This window comes from Macrosteles quadrilineatus, unplaced genomic scaffold, assembly GCF_028750875.1.
Source record: "Macrosteles quadrilineatus isolate MER2022 unplaced genomic scaffold, UCM_ALF_1.0 Scaffold_4__1_contigs__length_99947679, whole genome shotgun sequence".
NCBI classification, from domain to species: Eukaryota; Metazoa; Arthropoda; class Insecta; order Hemiptera; family Cicadellidae; genus Macrosteles; species Macrosteles quadrilineatus.
The window spans coordinates 74,416,822-74,437,871 of NW_026542597.1; the positions used below are offsets into that span (position 1 = coordinate 74,416,822).

The window sequence follows — 21,050 nt, forward strand, 5'->3', positions numbered from 1 at the left end:
CTTTTTCAGCTAACCATAAAAATTTAAGTTGTAAAAACACCTTCATATCACTTCAACGCATTCGTTTAAATTTGTCTTAAAAACCAAACAGAATATAGTAGAGAGGGTCATTAAAAAGAAATGTGGATTAAATGCTTTAAATGGATTATGTACACTGTTTGTGTAAAGAGTTGATCCAATTCACGATAAATCAGGTATTGGAACTTGGGAGGCAGTTTTGAGTCACAGGAAAATACTTAATCAAAGCAAAGAAAATTAAGGACCTTTAAACAGGAAGGTCGATTGTAATGGTGGTTATTCTGCTAAATTGAAGAGGTCTGGCATTCTGGTGATTTGAATTGCCAAAAGAATCATGTATTAAGGGAATAAATAAGTTGTAGATTAAATAAACTATATAAATAAAAGTTTATTTACAAAATTAACAAGATTTGTACAAACTCACAACCATAAGTTACTCAATCTTAACCATGGTAACAGCCTTTGTTAGGTTCAAGAGGCAATTTTTAAAGACACATCAACAGAATCTATAAGTCTTCATAGTTCTACAGCATTAAACAGATTTCCAAAATAAATAAAGAAAAGTAAATAAATAGAAAGCACATTAGCATTTTAAAATTGATACCTGAATTTCAATTACTTAAAATCACAATGTTGGTAAAGAAGAGTAAATTGAAACATCTAACCAGTTAATTTTACTACGTTTAAAAAATTCATTTGAACTATTTTTTTATTTGTTAGAGAAAATGTTATATAGTATTCATCCTAAATTAGACATTTTAGGACATTTATTAGCATTGAAATACTTAAAGATTCAATCGGCAGATAAAAAATTAATAGCAAAAAGTTGCATGACTAATAAGTAAAAAAATATCACTCGCTTGGAAGACAGTTCAAGATTATCCTGCCTTATCATATTCATACAATGGTTCTTTTGTGTTTAAATTGCTACAAATCGTGAAGTGGGTAACAAACTAAATAAGAGAGCTAAGTTACCTCATTAGAGCAAGAATAAGGGTGGATCCTTACAATGATTGAAGCGTACAAAGTTTCATATGTCCCTACCGGTACGTAAAAATAATGATAGCATATGACTTTTTTGTGCGTTACGTTATGAATTAAAGAAATAAATTTGTTCCATCATCAACATATTGATGGACGTTGCATTCTCTTTAGAAGAGTTTAATGTAATTTCCAATAATATCCTCCCAAGTTGATTTGAAACATTTATTTAATTAGACCCTTCAACATCAAGGTCCAATCTTGCCGTAACGCCATAAGGTACCGTATGAAGATTAGACGAACTCCATAAACGAGAAGCGATGTGATAAATGGAAATTGTGTCGCGTTTTATACTAATGATTTATACCACAGAAGGCAGAGAGCGGAGAGATAAAAGACATAATGCGAGCAGATCTATCAATGTTTGTGACAACTTGATGGATGCGCGACACTGACGCGCTCAAAATCACTTTATATCTTCCAGTTGATTACTGGCACCGCATTGTCTGTTAGGAAATGCATTGACTGTGGAGGAAACTGCATCTGAAACTGAAGAGGTGGATTGTCTATGGATGAATCTAGATTTTCTGTGTGAAACCATGTGCAAACTGCATATTATGTGTTGTGAACTTTCCCGGAACTGCATCTTCTGTGTCCAAACCCGTATTGTTGGTAATTAATCTGAATCTCCTATGTGAGAAATTGTATCATCTGTGTTGGTAACTGGATTTACTGAGTGAGCAAATGCGTGTGCTCTGTAAGGATGTACATTGCTTTTGAAGGAAATGTATGTGATGTTCAAAATATTCTTTGGGAGAAACTTCATCACCATTTCTAAAAAACTTAAATAACTGTGCTAGAAACTGCTTTGCTTGAGTAGAAATTTGAACCACATTTGTGGGATTTTTTGTGGGGATTTATTGAATCCAGAGAAATTTGCATCTTCTGTGATTGATATCTGGTGTGCAACTGCATTTTATGTTTAGAAAATTGCATTTACGTAGAAGCCAAACAATTTTGGTGGAGCACTTTATTACAGTATTTTTAGCTCTTCTTTTATGGTAACACCCTTTCTCTTTAATTGAAACTGCGTGTCCTGTGGGAAATTTAATCTTCTTCTTGGGGAAACCAATCGTTATAGTAAAGATCTGCACTTACTGCGTTGGAAATTGCATAGTTTTCTTTGGGAATTGCATCGTCTTTGAGGGGAACGCCACTTGCCTGGAACCTCTGTTAGAGTTATCAAAGTGCTGTAAGGATTCGTAGTAAACTGTCTTGTAGTTCCCGAACTCATCAACGTCAAGACGAAGATCCCCAGTGCCAGTGCGGTCTGGGAAGATCATGGTGATCGGTCTTTCAGCTGGTAATCTATTAGATACCAACTGGTCTCTAGAATCGTCTACAGGAAACAGAAGAGTTTTACCACTTCTGGTACTTTGTAATCGCGTACTTTGAGCTCCTTGATCAGGGAAGACTAATTTAGACTTGTCTTTCCCACTGTCTTGGTTCTGGAATGCAGCGAACGCTTGTCGATTAGCGTCTTCGTCTACTGGGTTAGAAGTGTAGTAGTTGTACTCAAGGATGTTCTCAGGTTTGTTCTGTATCCTGCTTTGGTACTTCTGGTGTTGAGAGGAGTACTGCTGGGGAATCCCGGGGGACGGATAGGATGGGTAAGGCCTCAGAGGTCTTTGGGGGTACTGTGATGAAGGTCTTTGAGGAGGATATGGTCGGGGAGGGAATGATCCTTGAGCGTAGGGAGGGGAAGGCCTTTGTGGAGGATAGGGTCTTTGTGGTGGGTAGGGTCCTTGTGGTGGGTAGGGTCCTTGTGGAGGGTACGGTCCTTGTGGAGGGTACGGTCCTTGTGGAGGGTACGGTCCTTGTGGAGGATACGGAGGAGGAACACCTTGGCCCGGGTATGGTGGAGGTCCTTGAGGATAGTACTGTTGGTACTGGGGTGCGTATTGCTGCAACTGCTGGTTGAAGAACCTGAAGAAACCTCCGTTGTGGTTGTTGAGGTAGTCGACAAGATGGTCCGGGTCCCTTGGACAGGTTGGGTAGGCGACGAGACAAGCCCGGGAGTCACCCCTGGAGGTGTACCCGAGGAGTGCCGCTCTGCCGAAGACTAGAAGTGGGGAGTCGTCCACGAAGTTGAGCACAGTCAACAGCCTGAAGCATGAAAAGACAATGTCACGCATAAATATTTCTGTAACTTTAAGTACATGGCAGTTTTTAGAAATATTGTTGTCTATGAAGACACAAAGCAATGAGTTCTTTATTGCATTGCAAATCCTGCATTCCAGATAACCTCCAATAAAATATAGTATTAGTTCCAATATCAAATTAAGTAATACGCATTGAATAACCATACACGTGGCTCATACGACTAAAATTATAATTATACACAATTTTAACAACGTAATTGACTACTTGGATCGAATCTAGGTCAAATAATGACTACACAAAAGAAAACTGTGTAGAAATTACTGTTGTCCAAGCTAAACGGTTTCTTTTGCAATCGCGAAACTCAATGTGGTTTTAACGAGCGCGAAGGCGTAAATGAATGCAAATATCCCTCCTCCGGCAAATAGCATGTGGGCAACGTTGTGTAACTCATGTGGCGGGCTTACACTTGACAGATTTGCTTACACATTATTATCGCTAATCCCTAACCACGTACTGGAATACAGTTCCAAAGTCTGAGAACGTACTCGAAGACTTTTTGGTTTATGGAAACTAAACCGTATGGGTCGCCGGAATTTTATAACCCTGGAATTTTACCGCCTGGGCAAAGCTGACGTCATATGACGTAGTAACCTGAGTGGCCAAAAGTTTGTTCGCGGCCGGAATTTTACCCCCGCGGATTTGGAAGTCTAATGAAAATAGTCAGAGCGTGATAAATTAGATTAGCGATAAAAACCGGAATTTTACCCCCTGTCCATATAACTAGCGTTTAGACAACTGAAGATGTACGGGCCGGATTTTTACCCCCGGATTTTTACCCCCCGGAATTTTACCCCCTAGCCCATTTTAAAAATTAAATGAATGATTTTCTTATTTCTGTTTTTAATTAATTGTAAACATTTCATTATTTAGTAGCCTATCTTTATTTATTTATTTTGTAATCTAAACTAAGTAAACATAATTTGCTGTTTTATTTTGATCATATTAACCAACAGTTGGCTTTAAAGATCGAATCCTGATACTCGAATCTCAAAATTTAAAATAAAAACCTGTTCGATTAGTTAATGTTATAAATTATTAAGATAGGCTACTTAATAATAAAATGTTTACTATTAAATTAAAACTGAATGAAGATAATTAATAATCATTCTCACTAATTTATTTATCTGGTCAGGGGGTAAAATTCTGGGGGTAAAATTCAGGGGGTAAAAATCCGGGGGTAAAAATCCGGGCCGTACATTCTAGGTTTTATAATTTGATGTGTTATGATTAAATTCACAACCATGAACATATATGTGTAATTCCGCGTTTAATCCATCGAGCTGATGTCGCGAAACTCAGCGAACAAAGTTCGCGGCCGGGATTTTACCCCCTGGTTTGTGTCGTCACGTTTGCCCAGGGGGTAAAATTCCAGGGGGATAAAAATCCGCTACCCCAACCGTATTACCTAATCCAGTGTTTGTTTGGGTTACCAAAACGTACAGGGCAACTTAATGAATACAGTAGGTACAAACTTTGATATGATTAGGTTAGGAAATAATTAAACTGGATCCAGTTGTCGTTGACTGTTGGGCTTTTAATAATGATCCTGACTAAAGAAACGGAGGATTTCTTAGTAAAATAAACATGTTGGTTCAGCTTAGCTAGTTGAAATTAGTTATTAAATTCACCTAGTCATCCCAAAACCAATTTATTACAAACTTAAATTAACCCAGATTATTACAAATATCTATCATCATTTCTTATAGGCCTACCCCCTTTTATCTTGTGGACATGTAAAAGTTAAAATTAATCTAAGAAGGTTATTTTCATTTCTTTTACTTTGCAAGGTTATGTTTAGTTCCAGCTAATGAGAAAGTAGAAATAACAGTTGTAGGCCTATGCCATTGTAGGTACAGTGAGTGTTTTGTATAGGGTAATCTGTATATTAAACGAATTGCGCAACCTGGTGAGTAAAATATAAAAACGTTTGTTGCAATATTTCAAATCCTTATGAATGTAAATAAAGAAATTCCTAATAAAAAAAACTTGACACTGGTGGATTTACGGTTTTGGTAAGATATGTTACTCTTCAAGGCTACATTTAAGGGGTCCTAATCGATTCTGTACCTACTCATCCATTTTACGGCACCAATTTTGATTTATTTTCTCTATGCTATCATCTCTACCCAAAAAAATTGTGCAATACTTTATTGCGTGCTCGGAGATTAGTATATTCTTTTACCCAATCAAAATTACGAATGTTATCCAACTCTCCACCATCCCTCACAAACCTATCGCAAACACATGATAAATAACAGCTGGTATCTGAGTACATCAAAGCTATGATGTGTTTACGTGTCGGAGGTCATGTTTACGTTGGTTCACTATCCAGCGTTCCCCGCGTTCCTTGTTCCACCGTTCCCAGTGCCTGGTTATCCTCAGTGTCGATAATGCAGTGTGATTAACGACCTCGGTTTGACATTGTTTAGAGCCAGGGTCGGTAAAGTATTCATCAACGGACAAAGTGGAGTAGACGTCTATGATGTAGCACTTGCATTAGAGATAAACAGTGATGAAACATTGCCACTGGATGATGTCCAGGTGTGGTGAAGGAGGGGTTTGATTGAAGTCAAACTTCAGACAATTGAAAAGAGTAATTTAATAAGTTACCTAATATCATATACAAGGGAATGTGTTTGCTTACAGTATACAGAAGTTAAAGTATAGAATAGCAGATTGAACTTGATTGATCAATGTTTTTCCTATAATGACATTGCATTTCCTAAGGAGCGTTAAAAAAAAACAAAATAAAACCTACAAAAGCTAAATGGTACAAGATTGCAGCACTGTATTTTAAACCCCCAGCTACTTTAAACAAAATATGGTATAATAATACATGTTACTAGTGGCTTGTAGGGGCAAAAGCCCCTATTCTAGTAATTATATTGTACAAATTATTAGCCTCATGAGTTACCCTACCTTGAATTATCGTTTAACATGTTTGTATATTATAATATAGGTAATAGTTATTACATACCTACATAATGCATTTTGATGTCTGCTCTGAAAATAAAAATTCCAAAGGACATGCAGTGTGTTTATACTCGTAGCATAAACTTTCTAATCAATCATAATCATCTAAAGGAAAATTTTTCAATAATAATGACTATCAATTAAATCTATATATAGATTTCTTTGAATATAAACAAATTATTCACTTAGAAAAACGCATAGAGATAATGTCATCCTCCAAATTGTAAAATGCTAATTCTGTAACAAAATCTCTTTGAAAACAACATTTTGCTGTATGTAATGAATCCTTTTTGGTCGATTCCTTGATCTTTATTTGGTTCTAGTATTATTTTAACGCCATCTGGCGGTTTTACCCGGCTGAACGCAACATAAAGTTGACTATATGGGTAAACTGGGTTTTTTTAAAATAAATGCCTAATTGTGTGAAGGTTCGGCCTTGTGCTTTATTTATAGTTATAGCAGCGAAAGCTAATTGCAACAGGAATTGAATCCTTGTAAACGGTATATTAGGATCTGTAGACATTAGTTTTATTTTTGGCATAAAAATATGTTCCCATTGCCTACTTCAGTAATTACTTCTACCTCTGCGTGGCGGTCTGCCGACATTATATATTATCACTGTGCAAAAGAACAATCCATTGTAAAGTATTAAGGTTTAAATTATCAAATTGTTCGTACAAAAGATTTTATCTAATTTTTACTTTGTGTCATTTACTACTTCATCAACAATTTTACATTAACAAAATAATGCACATTTATGTGTGGTTATAATTTTTTTTCAATTTATATAGTCACAGCTGTGTTTACACTAAATAAAAAGGCATACAATTAGATTCCCATGCTATTTAAATGTGTATGATTTTATTCCGTGACAACCTTTTGGTTCATAATTAAGAAAAATGAATAAATTTCCCCAAAATTTCATGCCCAGACCTTTCAAATGAGACCTCTCCCAGCTTTCTACGGCCTCCCGTTCGCTCACAATTTCATTGTAAAATTTTGGGCTTACGGAATTAGATATATAGATTAAGGTAATGAACTCATTACACAAACTCTCTCTCATAAGCTCGTCTAGTAAACTTAAATATTTAAAATACTATTTTAAACATAAAACAAAAAATATCTTCCTTGTACGGCTTAAATTTTTAGAATTTTCGATTTTTCCGTATTACAAATTTTTCAGCCTTTACTGGAGTATTTAAGAAAAAAATATATTTTCAATGATTCATCTCTTATAGACCCTTGCTAAATTTTGCTCATCTAGTGTATCGGGTAAAATTTAAATTGTACGTAGAAAAAGTTTTGTCTTTAATGGTTTATATTTATATTTTTAAGATCAGAAAATTTCTATCGTCATCATATACCTTACTGTTCAGATTCAACAAGGGAGGGTGTCATACACTTCATACTTATTACTTCTAATAGTTTTAAAAGCTTGACAGTTCACTCACGTGACTAAAGCATCCTTGGATAGGAAAGGCACCGGACTCTCCTGGGTGTACGACGGATAACCGTAGCTGCCGGGCCTCGCCCCAGAGGCCACCTCGCACAGCAGCCTAGGGACACAGCGGAGGTCGTCGTAGCGGGCGATGGACGAGAGAGCTCCGAGAATGGAGGTGGGTCCGGGGACCAAGCCCTGACCAGGGTACCCCGGAGGATACTGGCCGTAGGGGCCTGGAGGAGGAGGATATGGTCCAGGAGAGTAAGCTCCTGGAGAACCTGGGCCTGAAGGATACGGTTGTCCAGGAGGATAGGGTCTTCCAGGTGGTGGAGGGTAAGGTCTCGGTGGAGGATATCCACCTCCACCTGACTGGTAAGGTACAACTCCCTGTTGTATACCTTGGTTCAACAATGATGTCAGCTGTCTGAAAAGAAAATCAATTGTGAGTGTTATTAAGTAATTGTGCAATTTATGTTGAAAATCCATGTATTCCAGTAATTCTTGTATCTCGTTTGAAAGTAAAAACAATCCCTTTCATAAACGATTTACATCTAGCTCTTGAATTTTGAAGATTACCACGTCGTTGCATCATTTAAGATAGCGACCAACATTATTTTGGATACGTCGCCTTCCATCTTCGGGGGGAAAAAAACTATAGTTTGAATATCACCACAAATTGAACGACGTGGTCATCATCTAAAGACCACAACTTGGCTGCCTACTTTGACTGTAGAAGCCTAGCATAATAGGTATTTGCATCTTTTGAATATCCTTTACACAAAAGAGCTTAATACATTTACAGTTTGAGCTTCAGTAGTACTAAAACGTTGAACATCTTGTCTTTACGTCTTGTTGCCTGAAGCTGCTACTTTTATGGGATAAATAAATTCGTCACAGGCATTTGTCTTTACAATGAGAGTAAAACAAGACATCTTGTCTTTTAGCACAGTAAATGTCATAAAGAAGTTCGTCTTGCTTCGAGGATGTTTTCAAGAATATATTTTAAATGATGAACTTGTTCTGGGTTTTAAAATTACTTATAATTAGAATTTGTAAACTGTTTACTTACCCCAAAAACTCTCCAACATTGTCTGAGGCAGCCTTATTTTCTATTGAGACTACCGAAGAGAAGTAAAGTAAAAGTAATGAGAACTTTATCGATTTCATGTTTTCCAATTTTGAATCTGCAACAAAAAATCATAATCATCTTTCTTTTATTTATAAAACATGACAATGCTCTTCGGTCCATATAAAAGTCATAGCAAGAAAGAAGATTTGTCGCTGTATGTATAGTCATAAACATGTTCTGGTTTGTGTTTCTTTGATATCTGCTAAAGGACTCTCGCTTGTTTCGGATGGATATTTTGTTGCGTGATTTACGTTTTTGCAACAATATCTCAGTACCAGTAGTAGTGTACAGATATATCCATTTAGCATGGTAGCTGTGAGTGGATTTAGTTCTAACCTATTTATCAGAAGGATGCCAGTTTGCACCTTAGAAAAGTAAGTAATATCTTCTATTATTGATCATTGGTCACCATATACCATATTTGGTCCTGGCTGAACAATCCACGGATCTTAGCCAGTAACTACGCTAAATCTCGTCAATTCAACACTGACCCTTCTGTTATCTCGTCCTAAAATGTGCCTCCTGGTGCCTTAATCCAAACATTACACTTACAGATAAATTATTTATAATAATAGGAAACACATTAACGGACCAAAGGATCAAACAACATTTTAAACCAGTCTTAAGCTGATACATAGGAATTACTTTACTAGGAAGCATGTATAATCAATCTATGGTCGTATAGTTCAGTGTAGGAAGCTCCATATCCCGTGGGATGTTACGGGATGACACTATCACCCGTGGGAGACGCGGTGAACGAACTCCTGGACTTTCACCTTGCCTGCCCACCGGTCGGGCGTCCGCCCCCCTGGCCGCGACACCGGGCGTCCTTCGGTAGATACAGTGAAAGTAACCCTGACGTCACAAGTGGTTAGTAGTCTCCGTAATGGTAGTCTTCTGACTGCGACTGTATTGCGATTGAGAAACTGTGGGATTATTTTGGACTCAAAGATTATTGGGGCTAGCATATTGGTGTAACTTCTAAACAGGGTGCCCCCCGAACGGGTCCTATAAAGATAATGGATCGAAACAAGAAGTCTTTTAAAGTGTGCCCTATGCAATGAAGATAATGTAATAAAAAAAATATTATAAACTTACATGAATTTAATACAAACAGAAATTCATAGTTTTACTTAATGGGAATGAACATAGCCTAGCCCAATTTGTGCTTCTTCCCTCTAATCATAAACATCACACTTGACATGTATTTACCTTAGTAAAATTAAATACTATGTCCCTGCTCAAACCAAACCTAGCCTAACCTCAATTGCAACACTTTCTTTGCATAGGGTAAGTTTTAAATGTGGGAGCCCTCTTCTTAAAAAAAAACACAATAAATCCAAATACGAGTATATTTACTCGTTGGTTTACTCAGTGGTGTAAAACAGAGGCTTATCGACGTTTCTGTACCTTGAATCCAAACCTGTCTTCAAATGGGAAGAAACTAATAACATGAAAATATAGTTTACATACTGGGAAACACAAAATCTTAAAAAAAAAATCATTTAAATAAAAAAGCAGTCCTAATGAAAAATAAGATAAATTAAAAAAAATTTCAGAACCTGTGTTTTGAAATTTTGTAAAAATCCACAATAGCCTACTGTAAGTCTTAAAACACAAGCCTACCAAAACAACCCTATGGCAAAACACATAAAAACCGGTCGATTTACAATCCCATAACAAAAGCGTCCAATCATATTTACTGGAGCCACTGAAGGGTAAAACACGTAAATATGCAGAGTCCGGTTTACAACTAGGCTCAGGTGGTGTACATCTCCCAGGGGATGCTTCGTCCCCCGTCCCCCGTCCCCCGTCCCCCGTCCCCAACATTGCCGACGTGTCCCAACTATCTGCATGATTGCCAACCGAAGCCATCTGTTTTTGATTGGTTCAGAATTATTAACACTCCTCGTCTCCCTAACCGTAAAACAAGCCGTAAAACCAGTATTGTAATTGCCGCGATCACGGAAAATGTTAATTAGATTTTTACAAATCGCATTATCGTTTACGAGCTTATTTTCGGTATTTAATACTCGTTTATGAGCTTCAAGCTCGAGGGTCTTTATCCGTTTATGGGGAAATATAAAGCGATATTTTCATTTTTATGGTGCTTCATTAGCTCAATGATCGACGGGAGCTAAGATAATGAGAGTTATTGCTACTTGGAGTTTTATTATACGTCAATTTTTCTTAGTTATAGCTGTAAGGGTTGAATGAGTTTATGAATTCGTGTCGTCCCTTGAGGAATAATTTTGATCTTGGTTTATATTTTTCATAAATGCGAATGGGTAAATTCGTTTCTTAATTGTTATGTCCCTCTTTGCTTTCTGTTTATGTCACAATAGTAAAATGTTTTATGACAAAACTATTATTGTTGACAATATTCTAAAAAATTAAGAATTCAGTTTGGTTTTCATAAAATTGTATCACTAAGCATATGGCAAAATTAAGAGTTGTTTGTTGTATATTTAATGTATATTTGTGATAAAATTTTATGTGTAATTATTTTCAAACTACTGGTAACATCAGTTTACTGAGGCAAATCTGACCTTTAACCTCAAATTAGTTCTAATTCATTTTGCTTTTTGATTCGAGCAGCATGATTCGCCCAAAGATATTGACCATTAAAAACAGTTATTTCATTTCAGTTAATGTTGAGGGCGTTTTGGTATTTGCTAAATACTGGGTAGTTGAGAAAACAACAAGTCAACGGTTGAATCCAAACACAGATTTGTAGCTTTTTGGAGGTTCTAAACTACTCAGATCTTTTTGACCAGGCTTGATAAATAATCCTGTCTAAAGAATCAGCTGATTAGAGTAACAGAACAGAACACTCACTCACCCATTGAAAACTTATACTTAACTCTTATCTATAGGCAAGCATATTTCGTTAAAACATTTTTTCTCAGCTCGTGTGCATCTTAAGGAAAATCTACGCATACCGTTAGAAAGATATTTCCTGTAGATGTGCAGAATCCCTTTATGAATTAAAATAGACTCAAGAATAATCAGAAAAAATAATTTGAAATTAAAAATATTATAATGGGCGTTATGGGTTGCCATGCTGTTGAAGAAATAACAACAAAACATAAGCAGAAAATCCAAACAAATGCAAGAAATTAAAATCGCATTTTTATTTACAGCATGGGGTGAAAATAGAGAAGCCTGTGCATTACATGTTTTAGGTCGAGTTTTCGACCACTGGATGACCACTAGTTTACCTAAAAACACACTCTATTGGTGACGGGTGAACCTAATAAAACGGTTTTGACTAATCAGTGATAAAAAATTCCTCAACAATCCCAAAACAACAATCACGCACATAGGCAAAAAAATTAGACATCATACCGAGTTTCGCATGATTTCCCTTCCCAAACCCAATTCCTTGTTCATCCCCTCCAAAGTGCCAATAAAACAGCAGCGAATATTTCGAGATTTATTCCAAAACACCTGATGCCAAGTCCACCCTGTTGTCCACTTGGGCTTTACTACCCGCGTAAAGCTTGCATCATCTGCCTACTGGCCCGCGTAATTGGTGGGCTTTACGACATTTTGATATCCACTTTATAAGAACTCTCCCGCCATAAATGGCGCCAAACAATCATAATTCATCACCATCAAGTGCTTTTACCCCATGTGAGAATTTTATTGCTGTAGCTTTTAACGGAATAGGGTTGTTTTATGGTGGTCATGCATGTGAATCGTGGGGGTTCTGGATTGAATTGTGGTGCTAAGATGGAATAGTGAATTGTAGAAAGAGATTTGTGAATGGGATTGAGAAGACTAGAATGTTTGGTAAGTAGAGTATTTTAAATGGGAAGTTTGGTGAACCACTATTAATCGATACTATAAATATCTCAACTATATGGACAAGCTGTAACCATTTGTTATACTCATTGACTAAATATCGATAAGACTGTCATGTTTTTTAAACCTGATTTTTGTGGATTGTAATACATAGTCAGTCATCAAACAGCTGATAAATTTGTTGAATTTTTTTGGTAAGCAAAAGTCTTTTTGGTGTCCTAATTTATTAATACAAAACTAAAATTTCTTTTAAATGAATTCGGTATGACAACATCACAAAAGGTGTTAGAGAATAACTTTTTCTAGGAGTAGGAGTTGTGATACAGTGGCAGAAGTTTCAATCTACAATATATCTTTTGTTATATTTGAAATATATCTTCTCTTATTCAGAAATGCCAATCTAATCTGTTCAGGTTGCGTTTCATGAAAAATCTTTTTGTTATGTACAGTTTTGTATAGTTCCATCTACTTGCGTGGCCCAAAATATGATACTCAACATTGAAAATTTGAAGTTATTGCGTTACCAGAACAAATTTAAAAGGATTGAGTTTCCAAAAATTTCACTAACGTCCCACGCTGTATATCGTTTCCTAGTCAACTCTAATGTCAAACTAACACCCGACCCACACCATTATATCTCTAACACTAACAAATTGACTCCATTAAAGCGTGTGGGCTTCTTTTATGACACACTATTTCCATCCTCAACCTCGTGAAAGGGATATCTTGGATAATTGTGTTTTATGTAACAGGTTGGTTAGGATAGAAAATATATTGCGTCATAACCCGATTCTCAGATTCAAAAACATCCAAATTAGGAAAAGATTGGATTTGTGTTAAGCTCCTCTACAGAAAATCAAAATGACTTGAGCAAATTATGTCTCTAGAATCGTGCTAGAAATATTTACGTCGGCTCAATCTCCGAAAGATAATCAAAAGTCAGTTTCTTGTTGTCTATTTTCTTTCAGTTTAGAAACATTGTAATCTTGCTTTCCCATCACTGCATTAAAAAATCACAGAATTGTGTACTCTATTTTATCTTCAAGTTGCACTTTCACATGCATAAACCACAAGGTATTGTACGGTGGGTCTATTTTCGAATTGCCAAAAAGTCTCTGGCTTTTCTCAGGATCGAACATACGACCTGTACATGTAAATTTAGCTATTTCGCTCACATACGATAAGCAATAAGCAACACTCCATACACATAAAGCATATTAGGAGTTAGACCCTACTTCTTTCAAGAAGTTTCTATATACCTTTCGACCATGACGTCATTCCGGAATGATTCCCAAAGCGGTTATCCAAGACAAAGATTGATACCGATATCCAGGAAGTCAAACATCCAATTTGTCCACCAAGCGACCCCACAATCCCTAATTGGTATCAGATTCCACGGTGAGGACTTTGCGTTCTTCCTCGGGCGAGTCGAGTCGCTATCTTGCACGTAATTGAGGGGTAGAATTGCATGGGCAAAGTGACAGCTGGCATTTAATAGCGAAAGATTGGCTTGCAGTACTGCATCTGTTGCTGTGGGCGTGTTCTTGCAGGTCACGACATGTAGATCACGTGGCCTTGACTAGCAGCTGCGCAATGACGTCACGGTAGCGCGGTTTCTCGCGCAATCTCGCGATCTTCGTTTCGCGCTTTGTACACTTTGCTTGCGGCGACGTTGATATAAGTTTGTTATACGATGCCGGGAGGTGTGGTGGATTAATGGGTATCTCAACTGCCATTAGTTGGTATATATCGCAGTAATGGGGTAGTGGGGAACATGTAATACAGCCTAATAAGTAATTGGTTGTTTATTTGTTACAATGCCATACGTAAATAAAAGTAGGTGGGGGCATGCTACATCAGATTTTTTGGCTGTTTTTATTTACCTTTTGTGCTACGCAATTTTAGTAGTTTGCATTTTTTTCTGAAGACTCCGGCAGTTTTAAAGTTGTGTCTATATAGAGAGACTTGTAAATTGTATTGGAACGATCGTAATTAATATTAATTAACTTTGACCATAATTTTTAGCCTCGCCTAGCTTACCTTAACCGATCTCAACCAAACTTATGTTAATAAGAGATTACCTACTTTAGTAAAAAGTTCAAAGTTGAATTAGGCAAACAAAACAACATATATTCTGACTTAAAGCTATTCTCGAAGTGTTTGGTCTTCGGTTCACTAACCAACCCCTTGATTGGAACACATTAGTATGGACTTAACCTAATCCTGACAGCCATTTGACACAAGTAGGTAAGAATTGCTTACAACTGCTAAATCAGAACTGTGCCACCGAAAAGAATGCAGTTTAGTTGGAACGGTTTTAGTGTTCAAGAAATTTACTTAAAAAATAAATAAATATACTATTCGAGCTCTTTTGTGCTAAATATATTTCTTCACCTACAATAGCCTACCCACAATGTTCTAGAACTGTATTATACTTTCCTTCAGATTAGGTTAAAGTACTTTATATAAAGTTTGATTCTTCAGACATTTATTTAATTAATTTCATTGACTTAAATCCCAAATTAATGTCCAAATCACCAAGTTTATACTTTCCTCATTAAATATCCCAAAAGTATAAATTGTTTCTCATCTTCTTCTAGTCAGGAAGTTCTGCTCCCATTAATCTTTCTTCCTCCCATTTCTTCCTTTACCGATTTACCACAAAACAAAAGAACCTTTATCCATTCCACCTCTAATAATTGGCCTCATTTTGGCGGGAAACCGTCTAACAATGGCGTTGGCCGCTTTGGTCTTGGCCGCACAATGGACAATGGCGAGTGTAGACCATTGAGATATCACATGTCCGCCTTGTCTATATCACAGGGTGTCTCCTTAACTTTCTGACATCGTTATCCTCTCTCGTGGAGTATTGGGTTACTTGTTACGTTGGCGGGATTTTTTGGAAAATTGAAAAAGTAGTAGATTTTGTTAGTTGGTTTAGTTGTTGAGAAATAGATTCTGTGATTATCCCAAAAGAGTATAATTAGTTTTTTACTGTCCCTATTATATTGTTTAATACATTAACCAGGTGTTTATTTTTAAAAGATTCTTTAACACGTACACTTATTTATTCTTGTTATTGATGTACTAATTTTTAGATGGAGCAAAATTAGATTTTAGATACACCAGTGCATTATTCATTAAATAAATAATAAATAAATAAATACTTTATTGTCTTGACAATATAAATTGTATCGACAGTACAATTAGGTTTAGTATTATATAAAACTTTTAAATTATGATGAATTTTTCATTGAAGTCTTCAATAGAGTAGATTGGATTTTCAGTAAGGATTTGTTTTATTTTTTTATTCTTTTAATTTTAAGTTTGGAATATTAGTTGGTAGTTTAAAGATGTTATCTACTAAATCGTCGCGTTTGATACTACAGCAACAAAACTTGGGCTTGGACAACATTTAGAAAAAAGTGAAAGGCGATTATAAACAACAAATATACGGACTAATCATTTTAGTAGTAAGAGTTTTGAATGTAAAAATCTAAAAAGACAAATAGGTCTGTTCAGCAAAAAATAAATATGGGTCAATTTGGATATGGAAAATTACCACAAATTCAATTTTGCTTGATTATGCATGACGATGTCCCTTTTCTAAATAAAAGTTTGATTGAATTTAACATTGAAGACAGTTATTCAGTAGTACCAATAAAATTACGAGTGAGAACAAAAGATATATTTGTTAAAACACGATATAATATAACACCTAAAACCGATATCCTAATCTAAAAATAAGGAGACATTTCAACATTAAAGGAATGTTAGTAGCTTCGTAGTTAATTAATTACTAGTGATTAATGTGCAATGAATTACTATATACCTAATTTCATAAAAGAATTTAGATTTTCGACGTATGAAAAAACCTAAGACAATACTACAATATGTAAAGACAATAGTATAGATCCGTTAATTCCACAAACCCCCTTAAGTAGAAGTTAGGTTAGGTTTGGGATCGTTGTTTTAGTGTCTCACAGTGTCAAAAAAATATTATATTCCTAGTTAAAAATATACAATTACATGCAATAACTGTGTCAACATAACCTGGCCAAAGCTAGAGTACAGCTAACGGGTTTTAACTAAGTTCCGGCTATCTAAACCAATTTAAATCAATAAACAAAAACTTATTCAAGAGTGGTATTGTAGAGGTATGCTAATTAATATTAATCACACAGCAAACACCCTAATTAACAAACAGTACCCAATTAACACCTTACTAACACAGAGAGACTCACCGAAGGATTTGCCGAGGATCAGTCGCGAACTGTGAATGTTTCAGCGCCGACGACAGTTTTCTCCTACCTCTGCAGATTTCCTTCTCGTCCCACACCCTGGCTGGTGCTGTGACGCGGGTGTGATCACACTCCGTAGATCCTCATCCTCTCCCGTGCCCAGAGGACATAGAGGACGACGATCTCTGACCTCCAGGAGAGGTTGTTCAAACTAGGACTAATGAAAGCAAAAGTGACTGAAGTGTGGTTTGTTTACGTTTAGTCGCTTTCGTTTTAAGAGTGGAATATTCTAGCTTTTCAAGTCTGTACTGCGTGTTGTAGTTTACAAGTTGTTTCGAACAGACTACACACTACTTTGGTTGCGTATTCGCGGGCACTCCACCTGAGAAAACAATTCTGTTTGCAATAAACTAATTTATTTTATGTTTAAGAATTAAGCATAGTTAAAGATATTTTTATGGTGATTTTCTCCTCCCCCTCGACCAACCCATGGGGTAGTTTTTTTTTTCTCTAAAAACAGGTATAAGATAATTTAGTAAATAGTTTTTAAATTTAAAGAGTGCACGTACATCTACAAACTGAATATGGGAATCGCCAAACAATAATATTTCTATACAATTTACAAATCATATTTTCACAGTTATTTTCAAATTTATTATGAAATATTTTTGTTTATTCATCACAACATTTTCCCATGAACTTTGATTATGACATACTACAGTTTGTAGAGTAGAATGTCCCCTTAAAAAAAATAATAATTAAATTATGTATATCAGAACTTGAGATATGTCTTTTTCAGTACCTGAATAGATGAAAAAATCTAACTTTCGGTAATCGCCCCGGAAACGAAAGGAAACACAATTCTGTTGGGGGGAACTCCACCAAAATAAAGAAAAAACTCTATTACATAATAGAGTTTTTTATTGTTACTATTTAAAAGTGCACCTAAAAACAAAACGTTTAATACACAATTTTACCAATGTAGCCAGGAGGGTGATAGTCAACTTTCGGTAAACGTAGCCAGTGTAGCACTTACTTACAGTATTTTGGAAAATAACACCGCATAAAAAATATTTTTATTATGTGTCATACATCAAAATGTTCAGAAAGAACTGTAGAACACTTAATGGTAAATAACTGAAATTTTATACATTTTTTGAAGTTCCTAGTTTTTTTTGTGGACTGCCCCCTTAAAATATGCACATAGGTGGGGATCTCAATAATTGGCCATTGATAATAATTCCCATTATATCAATGCATTAGTGCATTAGTAAATCTTCTGATTGAACAAACCTTGTCTCAAAAATAAAAACAAAATTTTAAAAAATGATTAAAAATTTTAATTAAGAATGCACTTTATGAAGTTTAGAATCTTGAAGCTACCATTATCAATTGAGATAGGGACGCAACCTATGTGCGTATTTTAACCCAAATATGAGTGAAGGATGAGTGTAGAATGGAGTGAGATGATCTGTATAGCTTGGTTATTGACTAAAATCAGTTGTTTCATTAGTTAGGATCATTTATTTAAATCCTAATGATCAGGGAGAGCTGGGACCAGTTTCTAACAATCGAAAGCTACTAGGATCGATTTGGCAACCTTTTGATTGTTAGGCGAGCAAAGTAACCACTCAGGTACCCGCCTGAATTAACAATTTTGATCAACGCTAATAACCTTGTACTTATTAGTGTTGATTTAGCCAATGCTCTTACAGCAAGGTAAATCAACTGTTCACTTATTGACTACCACCACGATGTAGAAGTAGTACACAATTGTATCTACTTTATAATTTTTTCACGACTCAATAAATCACTCTCTCAATCAATAATATTGGTTCATACCATGTCTTTACAAACTTATCAATATAATAATATCAAACCATTGCCGAATTAATCAATTCATCATGTAAAATTACCATAATATTCTGACCTACCCTTATATAGTGAACGCCAACACATTAAGCCTACCTCAAGTCCGTTCACCCCTATAATTACGTCTGATAAGAAAATGAATTTTCTCCCACTCACTTTCCCAGCTCGCCGCTCGAGTTCCCACTCACTACACTCACAGTTTGTGAGTGGGATAGGTCTTTACTGAGAGTGGGTTGGCAGAAACACTTTCGCTGATAAACTTTAATATGATTGAGTGTCAAGCAACGCAATCGGTTCGAGCCTGATTGCTGTGAATTGAGATTTTGCCCGTTTGTGTGGGTTTGAATGTTTAAATGGCAGCGATTGAATGCTGATTGCTGATTTTGTGTATATTGTGATCGTTATCAATAGGTCGTTTTTGGCTCGAGAGTGTAATTGACAACTGGTAAATTAGGTGCGAGTTTCAAAATGAGCCAAGTTTGAAGTCCTTATTCGCGATCTTATGTACTTCACAACAAGGTCTTATGATCTTAGGATCTTACGTACCGGATACTTAACTTTAATATGCACTTGTTGAGGTCGCCATATCATGTAACAAATATTTAATGATTAACGGGTCTCTCAATGTAATATAATGTAACGGATAAATATGATGATAAAGGTGTCATATGTCATAATGTACATTTTAGCTTTGTAGACATATTCTGATGAACACATTGGTTTCCATAGACTTTTAGTTTATACAATTTATATAAATTTAACATAATATATTATTATTTAAAAAAAAAACTTAATTTTATACATTTTCAATCAAAAACTAATTTCCTTTCCTTACTTTTATTTCTTGTTTTTCTGCGTATTTTATTGCAATAAGTAGGAATGCCAGTGCCCTTTATCAATATTTAGACTAATAAAAATTTGAAACATTTCATTTGTTTGGATTTGGATTCAATATTGCGGAGGCGTGAAACGAAGAAAACAGGCCAAATAGTTGACATTTTAGTCGAGTATCTATTGGTCTGTGTATAGAAAAAAATTGCGAGCAACTTTGGGAGCTATCTTTTAAACAGCATACATCTTTTTAGTTTATTGAGTTAGTTGGCTTGAAGAACTTTTAACTATTGTATGACGAAAAATCGAGTTTACCACCTAGGTGTCTTTTAGAACCTCATTTTCCATGCTCGGTTTCTTTTCATTCGTTAGACTTGACTTAAAAGTCAATTTAGGTCCTTATGAGACATAACACTAAATCGAGCTCCAAAATATGTTTCCACATCCAAGCAAGAGACTTTACAGCCAAGAGCACAAATCACTGTGTGGTCCAGCAGAGAGGTGCCAAAACCAAACATTAATCAAAACCTGGCTGAACACCTGTCAATACTGGAGTAGACTCGGTGAGGGATGTTAATACTAATTAACAGTCTCAGATAAGCCCAGGAGGGTCGTAAATCCTCCAACACCCCTCTACAATCATCCCCATAATGTGGACTGATTGATGGGTTCTGCATAGTGTCGCTGTTCTGGACTTTGGAAAAGTTACATGCTATTGTTTTTGTTTAGGTTGAAGATTATTGTTTGTGAGTTTATATCGTTAATGATTTTAGTCCTGTTTAATGATAACACTATTTAGGTCAATTATCGATCAACTTTTGGTGGAGAGACATCTCCTATGCGGAGAAAGTTCTTCGTCAACTGAGTTCCCATTAATTTTTGGTCTGCAGGTGGCTACTGGTAAACGTGGGTTCCGACAAGAGAGCACAGAATAGAAATTTCTATTTCTATTCTATTTCCATTCTATTAAATTTCTATTCTGTGCTCTCTGGTTCCGACCAACTGGTTAAAATTTATTCCAGATTGAAAATTTTTTGTTTTGTATTTAACAGCCATAGAAGTATATTGTGCATGGAGGTATGTACTATGTATAATTACAAGCTTTTATGTTGCATATTACAAATATTTAAAGCATTCAGTAGAAAAATTTAATTACCTAGTTTATGAGAAATATGAACCATTATTGATACCTACTTCATAGCTAAGGATATTGGGGAGATTTGAACCAAGACCCTCCTAGCAGAATTTCAATATTTTTACTCACTACATCATGTATATATGATCCATTTTAATAGATCCATTGTGTTAAAACTCTCAAAATAAATAAATAAAACTGGTGTGCCTGTGGCAGTCGTATCGCAAACGGTTGTTGCATGTAGCTGCGCTAAACACGTTATATTTTAGTATAAACAATGTTATATTACTCAGAGACCAAAGAATAACACATTAGTCGCTGATATTACTATACGTAAAGCATGTAAACAAAACATAGTGAAATGCCAACTAAATGCAACCAAACTTTATTCATAAGACA

The 21,050-nt window shown here is 35.7% G+C and overlaps 1 protein-coding gene across 1 annotated transcript; it reads right to left on the reverse strand.

The window, feature by feature from the left end:
* Window positions 1-1,876: 1,876 nt before the first annotated feature.
* On the reverse strand, window positions 1,877-7,861 carry LOC128993056 (bromodomain-containing protein 4-like; the record flags this gene model as incomplete). Its single annotated transcript, XM_054416811.1, has 2 exons — window positions 1,877-3,165; window positions 7,647-7,861. Coding segments are annotated over 2 exons (1,227 nt in total), but the record flags the coding sequence as incomplete, so codon positions are not given.
* Between the last annotated feature and the right edge of the window lie 13,189 nt (window positions 7,862-21,050).